Source organism: Podarcis melisellensis (genome assembly GCF_964234715.1).
Source record: "Podarcis melisellensis genome assembly, chromosome: 17".
NCBI classification, from domain to species: domain Eukaryota; kingdom Metazoa; phylum Chordata; class Lepidosauria; order Squamata; family Lacertidae; genus Podarcis; species Podarcis melisellensis.
Window position 1 is genome coordinate 7,043,925 of NC_138534.1, and position 12,528 is coordinate 7,056,452.

At 46.9% G+C, this 12,528-nt stretch overlaps 1 protein-coding gene across 1 annotated transcript in view; it reads left to right on the forward strand.

Annotated features, from left to right (window-relative positions):
* The window catches only part of MAST1 (microtubule associated serine/threonine kinase 1), a 94,559-nt gene that overhangs the window by 47,091 nt on the left and 34,940 nt on the right, over nucleotides 1-12,528 (forward strand). The window contains exons 3-8 of the mRNA XM_081893729.1: nucleotides 182-270; nucleotides 1,327-1,402; nucleotides 7,057-7,135; nucleotides 8,437-8,597; nucleotides 10,976-11,051; nucleotides 11,992-12,201. Of these exons, the coding sequence (XP_081749855.1) occupies nucleotides 182-270; nucleotides 1,327-1,402; nucleotides 7,057-7,135; nucleotides 8,437-8,597; nucleotides 10,976-11,051; nucleotides 11,992-12,201 (691 nt within the window). The remainder of the gene's footprint in view (nucleotides 1-181; nucleotides 271-1,326; nucleotides 1,403-7,056; nucleotides 7,136-8,436; nucleotides 8,598-10,975; nucleotides 11,052-11,991; nucleotides 12,202-12,528) is intronic.

The window sequence follows — 12,528 nt, forward strand, 5'->3', positions numbered from 1 at the left end:
TGCTACCATTTTGGAGTAGCCAACCGAGCTGAAAAGAGAATTGATTGGCCAAGAACTGCAGTCTTTCAAGGCAAACCACATAGTGACATGAGCTGCAGCCTGGTCCGGCGTCTTTCATCCACACAGCCCCTGATCTAGGCCTGTCTTCTTTCCCTCTCCTTCTTTCCTCCCCTTTGTACAGTTGCCGAACCAGTAACAGAAAGAGCCTGATCCTGACAAGTACATCGCCGACGCTGCCGCGGCCTCACTCTCCACTCCCAGGTCATATTGGTGAGTTAAGCCCTTGACCTGCCCCATCCTTCTTTCAGGAGTTCCACCCTGGGTGTGCCTTACCAACACTACACGGTGGGTCACAAACAGAGTATGGTCCCTTGTCTTGCTGCCCCTGCTCAGGCAGTGGCCATCAAACAAGGCTGGCTAGACTGGCTTTGACAAAGCACACCTTGGAGTCGAGTAATAATTGCTAATACCCAGGTCTAATAAGTTGTCCTTGGTTCCTTCTGAGGACACAGTAATGTAAGTCCTTCATTTTTTAATCTACCCTCATTTATTTTTTTTAATGTGGGGTTCCTTCGCATTGCTACAGCTGGATAGGATTAGATGGACATAGTCTTGTGTTATACCTGTTTGTCATAACATGCCAGGATGCCAACAGAAATATTGAGAGAATCTTTGTCTAAAATCAATGTCCACCTCACCCAGTTTCCATCCTGTCAGCCTTGCCATACGTTTAGCAATAAGTATTACGTTGACTCCAAAGCAATCATATTAGTTTGATTTAGAACCAATGTTGTCTTTGTGGGTTCATCCATTTTCTAGTCTGCCTTTGCATCTCAACTGTAATTTTCCCACTGATTTATTTTCTCATCTTTCCATGCATCCCAGGCCATCTGTCTATTATTCTGGCCACATATATAGCAGCACCTTCTCGTCTGTCCATCTTACTAACTATCCCTGCCATTGTCTGTCCATCTCTCTGACTTCAAATCTTTTCCTCTGACTATCTACCCAGCCATTTGACACTTGATCATTAATCCCCCATTGTCTGTCTGTGACCTGTCTTATTTGTTTATTCACCCATCCAGCATTCTATTTCTTGGCCTCTTTCTGTCTTCTGTTTTCATATTCCTCTGCATCACCTCCCATTGGCTTGTTGCTGGAGTCACTATGGCAACCTTTCTCATTATGGCAGGCTCTGAATATGAATATGAATATGCTGGCTCCTTGAGTGAGGCAGGGTTAAGAATTCGATTTGATCCTCTGGCCGTCTCACCAGGCAATGTGTTGATTTCCCTTTTGTGTCTTCTTTTCCTGCCCTGCCCACAGGTAGCAGCCCTCTGGACAGCCCCCGGAACTTTTCCCCCAATACACCAGCCCACTTTTCCTTCGCTTCCTCCCGCAGGTAAGAGCAGTCCCTCATTCTTTGGGGCTCTGGTGTCCAATGGCTTTTGGGAATCTCCACTGCAAACCCAGAATCCTTCACTGACCACTGCTGTGTCCATACAGGGGTTTTGCACTATGAGTAGTCCACTGTTTACCTATGCACCTGGGTGCAACAGTGTCCACAGATGAGTCATTTAAATTTTCTGCCTCTGAAAACCAGTGTTTTGCATCTGCACTAGTTGCGTGTATCCTTGTGGTGCCCGCTCCCCTCAGTTATTACATACACACCCTCCATTAACATTTACTTAAGGTTGGCATGAGCACAGCTAGATATAGGTATAGATATAGATATAGATATAACCAGGGATGCAGGTGGCACTGCGGTGTAAACCACTGAGCCTCTTGGGCTTGCTGATCAGGAGGTCAGCAGTTTGAATCCCTGTGACGGGGTGAGCTCCTGTTGCTCTGTCCCAGCTCCTGCCAACCTAGCAGTTCGAAAGCACACCAGCGCAAGTAGATAAATAGGTACCGCTGCAGCGGGAAGATAAACAGCATTTCCATGCACTTTGGTTTCCGTTACGGTGTCCCATTGTACCAGAAACGGTTTAGTCCCGCTGGCCACATGACCCGGAAAACTGTATGTGGACAAACGCCGGCTCCCTCAGCCTGAAAGCGAGATGAGCGCCGCAACCCCAGAGTCGCCTTTGACTGGACTTAACTCTCCAGGGGTCCTTTACCGTTACCTTTTTACCTACATATATAACCACACCTTAAAAAAAACAACAGCAGAAAATAGTCAAGAACTAAGGTTTACCAGCATATTTTGCAATGGGCAAAATGAAGGGTTGTGAATTTGGGGGTAGGGGAGTAAACACACACACAAATAAGTCTTGCCATGCTGCTAATAGCTACTGATGGTACAGCAAGCCCCCCTAGAGATTTGCCTCATGGGAGACTAGTGGCGTAGCGTGGGGGGTGCAGGGGGGGCGGCCACACCGGGCGCAACATCTGGGGGTTAGGGTTAGGGGGCACAAATCCACAGGTTAGGGGGCGCAAATTACTTGCCTTGCCCCGGGTGCTGACAACCCACGCTACGCCACTGTGGAAGACCTGCCTCTCCACTTGCAGTCCTTATGTGATGAAGTCCCACATCTGGTTGCAGAGACAGAGTCTCCTGGGCAAAATTCCCATAGACTACTGAATGAATGGAAGCCCACTTGGGGTAGAAACCAGTTCCTCTGGCCACAAGGAGAACCAACACATATCCATTCCTCATACTTTTTTCTTGCTTCAGCCCCTGCCCAATCTCCCAGTTCCCCACCAGCCCATCCCAAGAAGTCCCTATCCCTCTCAAAGGCTTCGGAGGAGAACAGCAAGTTCCTGGCTATCATTCTCATGTTTGATCTACCAGGCCATGCTGCCAGAATGTGGCATACAGGAACATTTGAGGCGGTTGAAGACTCTACAGCTGCTGCCCCCCACTCCCCATCTGCTCTCTGCTCTTTTTATAGTCATGCCCATGCAGCTTCTGCCTCCCACCCCCATCCCCACCCCCAAAAGCAAGGGAACAGACTGTGAAGTTCCATCTTGCCATCAACAAAGTGCTGAGTAAAATCCGCCCTGAGCTGTTTACAGATCTCTGTTCTGTGAATTTTCACACTGGACTAAAACACACGTACGGTTTTATCACTGGAGTATGATTAGAAAATACCTTATTCTGTGGAACTTGCAAAGTCACTCGTGTCAGTGAGAGAGAGAATGAGAGATAAATCAAGCAAAATGTATAGATTGGAACAAACCAGAACACCCCAAAATAGCTTTTTTTAAGGAAACCACTGAAATTGTTGAGTTGTGGGGGTTTCTTTAGGAAAAGCCAAAAGTTGTTGAGCTTTTCTTTACAAAAACGCCAAAAAATGTGATTTTTTTTTTTAATGGACTTGCCTAAGATCCAGGACAAAGTGCCGCCTTTCGGAAATTCACCCCAACATCAATTCCACCTTTGAAATCCCAGTAGTGTCAGGGGAAATCCGGACGTATGGCAGCCCTAACAAACCCACTGAGGCTGCCTAATACATTGTATAAAAGGAGGAGGATGTTGGCTATTTGCAGAAAGCATAGGGTTGAGGGCCAGTGTTTGCATGGGACAGTAAATCATCAAAGCTGTTTCAGATGCAAGATGGAGGGGTAGGGGAAGCTTTGCCAGAAAGCTTTGGAAATTGTTGGCCAAAGGATCAGGGCAGCATGCAGAAAGGGACAGTCCAAAACAGGGTCACACAGTAGATGGGATCAAAGGTAAGGTACCTTTCCAAGCAGCCTGGGAACAAGATGCCATAATCTAACAGATAACAACCAGAGAGTCAACAAGGTCAAGACTAGCTGTTGTCATGCCCAGACAAAGACCCAGACACAACACTGAAGTTTTATAGCTAGCTTGGGTCTGGGCAAACTAATAGGACATCTTGTAGCTGGAGCCCTTCTGGGGCTAGGGGAGGAGAAAGTTGACCCTCTAGCATGCATAAAAAGTCTGAGATGCAGCATTGGTCCACAGCACATATAAAGCACATTCAACACACATTTAGAGCATGTGACTTCTCCCAAAGAATCATAGGAACTGTAGTTTCGCCTCCACAGAGCTACAATTCCCTGCACCCAACAGTCCCAAGGATTCCTTGGGCAAAGCCATACGTTTTAAAGGTGTGTTGAATGTGCTTTAAATGCATGGTGTGAATCTGCCCTATGTTGACAAGGACATTGTCTCTTGTGCTTTCCTTTCTTTCTGAACCTCTGAAGGGAAAATAGAACTGGGAGGAGAATTCTAATGCAAGGACTCTAATTAGAATCAACCCTTGCGCCAGAACAGCCGTTGTGGTTTGGGGTTGCGATTCCTTAAAGAGTTTGTGGCATTCCCCATTTCACCCAGGTGCTCCACTTTCAGTAATCCTGTTTACACCCCTGAAACCTATGCCACCATCACACATAACTACTGAATCACTTTTTCTGCCTTCATCAGGTACAACTTGATATAAGGCATTCTGTGGAACTGGCTTTATTAACAAGAGAGGTATTTTTAAAAACCTCACCAAAGAAAGAGGCTGAAAGGGGAGCTGTGCTGGGCATGAATATTTTTAATTATACGGAAGCAAAGATGGGAATATTTAAATCAAACTTAAATTTCTCTCAATCCCTGTCCCCAACCTGATGGGGCCATGGAGGGGAGGGAAGGAACTAAGTTCAACTGCTTAACTGAATGAGATGGTCTAAAGTAATAATAACTGGAAACATGAAATCTACAAAATAGTTTAGCAAAGAAACAAAGGTAAACACCAAAATAGTCACGAATCCAAAGAGACTTGAACCTTCTCCAAAAGCAAAGTTCTGTTGAGTCTTCTGAGAATTGCAGGGGAATCCGCCAAAGGCACTTCTCTGGGAAGATAATCGCTGCATTTTATCCTCTCGGTAACCTTGCCAGGGAGGTTAAGCTGTGTGACAGTATCTCTCCAGGCGCGGTTGTACTACAACTCCCATCATCCCTAACCACTGGTGATGGTTATCCAAACTATCTCTTGTCCTGCAGCTTTGCCCCGGGGGGGGGGGGGACCATTCTTTATAGCTCCATCAGAGCAAATGGCAATTCAGGTTTTCTCTGAATTGGTGTTTGCTCTGATTTAGCACTAAAGGGCGGGTTTTCCCTGGTATGGGGCAAGGGGGAAACTGCTCAGATGCATACTTTCTAGGTGTGGAATGAGCAGAATTGTGGATGAGCCCTAAATTACACTACTGCCTGGCCAGATTACTTAGCAAACACTTCAAACATGAAAGTTTGATTAATTATTCAAGGCCAGGCTAATCAATTGTCATTGGATCCAGAAGATTAATTGCAACAGCCAAACACCACTTGTCAGTGTGTTTATAGCTTTCATTGATAGAGTAGCTAGTTCACACAATCAAGTCTCTTTTTTCCTGGTCCAGGCTCAAACTGTACATCTTTGAACCCACATTGCACCTGAATTGAGTTTATGCAGGTTTTGGAGGGGGCAGAGGGCTTGCCCCTGCAAACGTCTTAACATGTGAAAATGCTTCAAGAGCACATTTCCCATGAGAAAAATCCAAATCACTTGGAGCTTTTTCATGTAAAAAGATAGGGAGCAATGGCAGAGGGGTCTAAAATCATCAACAATGTGGAAAAAGAGACATTTTTCTCCATGAGGATAACAGAATTTGAGGGTGCCCCAGTGACATTGATTGGCAGTAGGCTCAGGTTGAGCAAAATAACAGAGCAAGCTGTTGTGCTGCACTGTGCTGGAGGGAGTTAAGAAGTGGCAGAGATTTCCCTCCACTCAAATGCAGCCAGGTTCTGTTGGCAGGAGGCCTCACTGCTGTGGAGGTCCTCACTGCACCTGTCAACGATACAGGCAGGTGGGAGCTGCTGCCAGTGGTATCCCCAGCATACACCCCTGAAAGAGGCTGTGTTTGGGGCAGTGGGGGCAGTGGGACTGGCCAAGGATCCTCTAGAATCTAGATCAGGGGTCGGCAAACTAAGGCCCGGGGGGCAGATGTGGCCCACCGGGCTCGTTAATCCGGCCCGCGAACCTTTCAGACCCTGCTGCCCGCTCGGTCCTCACCACACGGGGATTGAGATCCGTGACGCTGGTGCGGCTTCGGATTGGCTGCAAGAAGCTCCTGCGGCCAATCCGAAGCGACGGACCAAAGTGATGGCCAAAAGCCGCGCGGGAGGAAGCAGCGGGAGGGGGGCCTTTTAGGGGAGGGGGTGCTTTCTGGAGAGGGTGGGTCCAGCCCCCCACAAGGTCTGAGGGACAGTGGACCGGCCCCCTCCTGAAAAAGTTTGCTGACCCCTGATCTAGATCCTAAGATGATCCAGCTACTAGTGATGGACTGAGTCTGGGCCTTTCGACTGAAGTCCTTACCGGAAGTGCTTCTCTTTAAAACATCAAATGACTTGTTGCCTTCAGCACCTATTAGTCATGAGAGGTAAATAGAACCTCTGCATTCAGAAGCAACATACTGCAGGGGTAGGCAATGTGTTGCCCTCCAGATGTTGTTGGACTACAACTCCCATCTTCCCTGACTTTTGACCATGCTGGCTGGGGCTGATAGGAGTTGGAGCCAAAATGTCAGAAGGGCACCACGTTGCCAATCCCTGCAGCATGTTTTTGGACACCAGATACTAGGGGACAAAGAATAAGGGATTCTGTTGATGGGAATGATAGTGTTCAAGCCCATAGAGCTCCCAGTCCCATCTTCCATTCACTGCATTGTCCAAATATGAGTTACCCTTAGCAAAGTTTTTGGTATTTCTATGATGCCTCATTAAAGCCCAGAAATGGATCTGTGTCTAGAGCAATAGAGAGAGGTTTTCTAGGCTGTACCTAAATGGTGTGACATATATGTCAAGATAAGAGTTTGATAGGAGGCCTAGTGTAGCATTCAAACTCATATGCTTTGTACACACCTTTGTGTCCTGAAAGTCTGAACAGGCAATTATTTTCAGCCAGCTGGTTTACTGGAGATACCAGCAAAGAAAGCACAAACGGTTGAAACATGGACTTTGTGACAATATGGCTTTCTTTCTTTTTTTTTTTATCAGAACTGGTTCTGCCTGAATCTTTAAACTATGGACTATCTTAAAGTTCCTGTTCATTTTGATCATTTCAGGGCAGATGGCCGGCGCTGGTCCTTGGCTTCCTTGCCATCATCTGGATATGGAACCAACACTCCCAGCTCCACCGTATCGGTAAGACCTTCCTGCCGTTAAGAAGATCTGGGAGGGAGGCAAGATTTGACTGGTTATGGGAGCTGTTTATTGGATAGTGGCCCAAAGACTTTGCTGGGGTATTTGAGGATAGGCCAGCCATGCAAGTCTAAATCATAAATACGGTGGTAGAAATTGCTAAAACTACATGTAGGCCAATTGGCTCCCAGTTTGCAGCTATTGAACCCCGCCCAAGAGAGCTCTGCATGTCCACTGTAGGGTTGCCATGTCCAGGAAATCCCAGACACATCCTCTTTTGTGGGGTAAACAGGCCCATCCTGGGGGTGGGGGGATTTTTACATTCTAAAGGAAATGTCTGAGGTTTGGGTTTTTTGAAATTGGGGTGGGGTTTGGCGTGGGCATGGGTGGCTCTGCACGCCGCGGCCGCTGTCAGCATGAACCAGGGAGAGCGGCACATGGGTGCAGCGGCCCTGCGCATGCTTGCGCCTCTTTCCCTGGCTCGGGCTGGCAGCAGCTCTGGCTGTCTCCCCCCCCCCTCAAGATATGGCAACCCTAACATACAGGCCAGAGGCAGGTGAGGGGAGTCAGTGTTGTCAGTCTGGGTTGCCTTGGGGCACTCTTAGGAGTAGAGGAGTCTACATAATGTGAGCACTCAGCACAGGTTGAGGAAGCAGACTGCATACCCATTGCAAATGTTGTCACATAACTCAGTGCAATCTTTAACATCCTTGTGTGTGTATCTGTGGTTCACTGTAATAACATCTGGAATTCTTAGCTTCAGGTCAACCTGAAGGGCTGTAGGTCAGTGGTAGAATGCTTTCTTTCCATACGAAAGGTCACAAAACCCATTCCTGGCATTTCCCGGTAGGACTCGGAAAATAGGCGTGCCCGAAACCATAGAGCAACCTCCTGCCAACTTGGTGCCCTCTGTTAAGTTTTGGACTACAACTGCACACCCCAATATCACCTCTGCTGTGCTGGCTGAGGCAAACAGGACAGAGAAGGCTGGTGTAGTCTATGCCGAGCTAAAGGGGCCAGTGGCCAGATGGTTTAAGCAGCTTCCTGCGTTCAGTCACATTCTGTGGGTTAATGCCCAGCTGACATACGAAAACCATTCTGCATTAACAATTCTCATGTTGCACTGGCAATTGGATTATATTTTGGTTCCTGCAATAAAACTGTTGCATGTTTTAGAAGGCTATGCAGCCCATGTATAGGAGCTGGGCCATTTCCCAGACATTTCCGTGGCAGATTTGGGAAGACATTTGCAAATAGCTGACACTTGGCATCAACTGAGGGCCAATTCTGTTTTTTCCTTGCAGTCGTCCTGCTCCTCCCAAGAGCGCCTTCACCAGCTGCCTTATCAGCCCACTATGGATGAGCTGCATTTCCTTTCCAAGCATTTTGGCAGCAGTGAGAGCATTACTGATGATGACGGGGGGCGGAGGTCACCTGCGGTGCGGCCCCGCTCCCGGAGCCTCAGGTAAGGATGGAGCAGCCGTCACCCTGCAGAGCAACTCCCTTGGGTCCCTCATATGTTCATTGCGCATTCATCCTTCACTCAGAAACTTTTGTAGGAATATAAGCAAATGAGAGACTTGCATTGAAATTATTGAAGGTCTATAGAATGGGATAAAAGACCAGTGTTCCAGTTTGATTCAGGGTCAACCGTGGCTGGCATGGGTAGATCCTAAGCTCCTCCCCCAAAAGAAAAAACACCAATGGAGTGTACTTGCTAAGAAGCATTTTAATGCAATGATCTGTGGGGAATCTCTGGTTCTTGTGATACTGGTGGACATCAGCTCCATCAGCCCCAGCCAGGATGCCAAGTGATCAGAGCTGTTGAGAGTCATAGTCCAGCAACAATGAAAGGCCTCCAGTAATCTTAAAGAATGAATGAGGTTTATGTAGACAAAAAGAAACACAGTCGTACCTTGGTTCTTGAATTTAATCCATTCCAAGGTGCAGCTTCTGATTGGCTGCAGGAGTTTCTTGCACTCAATTGGAAGTCATGGAAGCCACATCAGACATTCGGCTTCCGAAAAATGTTTGCAAACCGGAACACTTACTTCTGGATTTGTGGCATTCAGGAGCCGATTTGTTCAGGAGCCAAGCCGTTCGACTACCAAGGTACCATTGTATAATGATATGTTAAACATCTAAGAAAATAAGCACAAAACAGCTTAGCAACTCAGCAAATATGATTTTTGTTGCATTTCAAATGTGATGAAGACTGATGGGATTAGTTATTTGAATTCTGCCATTAGGCTGCAATCCTATATATATTTACCTAAGAGTAAGCCCTGATGACCTTCTGTGAGTAGATATTAGAGCATTGTGCTTTTACTTTTTCACATTGGTATGATCCAGGCCAGGAGGAAAGGTTAAACAGGTTGAATACAAAAGGCTCTTCTACTGTCCTGCCTGCTGGGAAGCAATTAATTGAAGAGAACTGTGATTAAATAACTCCTGCTAATGGTTCCCTGTACATCTCGCAAAGCAGTTTTGTGTGCCATTCTGAAAGTGTTGCCTTTGGTTAAGGAAACCAATAGGATAATACAGTCAAACCTCAGTTGTAGAACGTAATCCGTTCCGGAAGCCTGTTCGGCTTCCGAAACATTTGACAACTGAGGCACGGCATCCGATTGGTTGCAGGAGCTTCCTGCACTCAAGCAGAAGCCGTGTCGTTCAACTTCCAAAAAATGTTTGAAAACTGGCGCATTTACTTCCGGGTTTTTGGCATTTGGGAGCCTAAACGTTCTTTTCGGGGTACGAGGTTTGACTGTATAGGGAGCAATATGGGTAATACTGAACACCACACTGATCTTTCACTACCAACTGATACACCACACTGCTGCTGACAGTTCCTTAGTTTCCTCACAACCCTGTCTTGTCTCTGCAATTCAATGGAGGCCTGCTGGACAGGTCCTGTACACAGGGGCTGGGGTCTCGGAATCTGTTTTCTATTTTACTGGAACTGCTGGAAGCCAAGTGCATGAGACAGATAGAAATGGAGAGTGTGGTGCCGCTGAGCACACACTCAGCTCATGCGTTTGTTTTTAAGTAGTACAACTGACCTCACAGTCTTTTCACACAAAAATCCATTCTGATACCACCATGTTTTCTTTATTTCAACAGCCTTATTCAGAAAGTGAGAGGGAAGCCTTTTGTGTGTATAAAAAACCCTTTCCAAATCTTCTGCAAAGTACCCGGAGATTTACCATAGATCCCGATCTACCTTCTCCTCACTTCTTCCATACAGTATATTTCACACCATTAGCAACGAAAGATTAAGTACCGTATTTTTCGCCCTATAAGACGCACTTTTCCCCCTCCAAAAATGAAGGGGAAATGTGTGTGCGTCCTATGGGGCGAATGCAGGCTTTCACTGAAGCCTGGAGAGTGAGAGGGGTCGGTGCGCACTGACCCCTCTCGCTCTCCAGGCTTCAGGAAGCTATCTGCTACCTGTGGCAGACCCAGCTCTCCCACGGCTAGCGGAGACCTTGCCAGCACCCAGAAACTTGGGGGCGCTGAGCTCTGCACGCCCCAAGCTTCGGGATTAGCGCAGCGCTCCACTAGCCCTGGGAGAGCCGCGTGGCTCTCCCACGGCTAGCGGAGACCTTGCCGGCACCCAGACGCTTAGGGCGCGCTGAGCTTGGGGCACCTGGGGGTGAAATAATTTTTTCCCCTTTATTTCCCCCCAAAAAAACTAGGTGCGTCCTATGGGCCGGTGCATCCTATGGGGCGAAAAATACGGTAGTAATAAAGAAAAGTGAGAAATGCCCAAATAGAATTCAGGGCGATGGGGAGTGCAGGAAAATAGAAGACACCAGGAACTGATGCATTCTTATTCCTTTGCAGCCCGGGCCGGTCTCCATCCTCCTATGACAATGAGATAGTAATGATGAATCATGTCTACAAGGAACGATTCCCCAAGGTAAGGGTCGCAGTCGGAGGCAGAATCTAAAGATTTCATTTCCATCAAATAACATCCTACAGGGACCATTTTACCCGGAATCCTGGAAAATGGCTTCTAGAGGCAAAGGGATCTGTTTCATTTAGCCACTTTCCATTGACAAAAGACAGACAATCTACCTTTATTGACACTTAGCATGTAAATTTAGGGCTTTTTTTGTCCCACTCTTTCTGGACACAGCTCCATGCTTAAAAGCTCTAAGTCCAAGTGTGTGTGTATGTGTGTGTTTTGTCCTGGAGATTTCTTTGCAAAAACCCACTCTTTAGTGCTCAATTGGAGCAAATGTCCATTTGGTTTTTCTGCGGATTGCCTTTTGCTCCGATTGAACTTTAAAGAGTGGGATTTCACAGCAGAAAAAGGGGCATCTTAACACAGAGTTTTACACTGTGGATTCTCTCATGATTATTGCAATAGCCCACATTCCAAACAAACACTGAGAAAGGGTAATGGAGAGAGAGAATAAGAACTGGGCCCAGAAATGGAAGCAAACAGGTATAATGATATCTGACTAGGGTGTGTAATTGTTATTTATATAGATAGATATGATGGAGAAGAGAAATACCTTATGCCTTATAAGACTGAGAAAGAAAGAGAGCCCCTGAGGTTGGATGTGCCATGTTAGATGTTGTGTCTTACTGTTGTGTAGTTGTGATACAGCAAGTGATTCTTTTAGAGGAAGGTGATAAAAAGGAAGGGCTCTCATGACCCAGAATTCATAGATTTTTGTTTTTTTACAGGGAGAGCACAGAGAGTGCTGTGAACTGGGTTGTAGTTGAGGGTCTGGGAATCAGGATCCCCTTATACTTTTCCTAGCTTTGAGAAAGGAGCAATGCCTCTTCTGGGTTATTTACTAGAGTCCTCTTTTTCCTGACACAAGAGCTCCAATTTCTTACCCCCACAGGCCACGGCGCAGATGGAAGAGAAGCTGAAAGACTTCATCAAGAGCTATGAGCCAGACAGTGTGCTGCCCTTGGCTGATGGGGCTCTCAGTTTCATCCACCACCAAGTCATTGAGCTGGCACGAGACTGTTTGGCCAAGTCCCAGGAAGGCCTCATCACCACTGTCTACTTCTATGAGCTGCAGGAGAACATGGAGAAACTTCTGAAAGATGTGAGCATGCAGCCTCTCAGTGAATGTGCAGTGCACAGCAAGATGTGCGGGAGAAGTCAGTTTTGCACAGCAGTGAATAAAAAAGATACAGTCAGGAGAGGCAGCAGTGGTCAAAGAGAGGGAGCTGGGTTGGATTGGAGTAATTTCTGGAGAAATTTAGGTTTAGGTGTGAGTGGCAGCAAGTTATGATGGAAGCAACCATGATGGACAAAACAAGCCATGTGAGAGCAGGGACTCTGAGTGGGGTGATAGCAATAACATGAGGAGGTGTTCCTTGTGGGCACAGTGGCATGCCATGGAGATGACTGCAACCAAAACCCTTCTCTA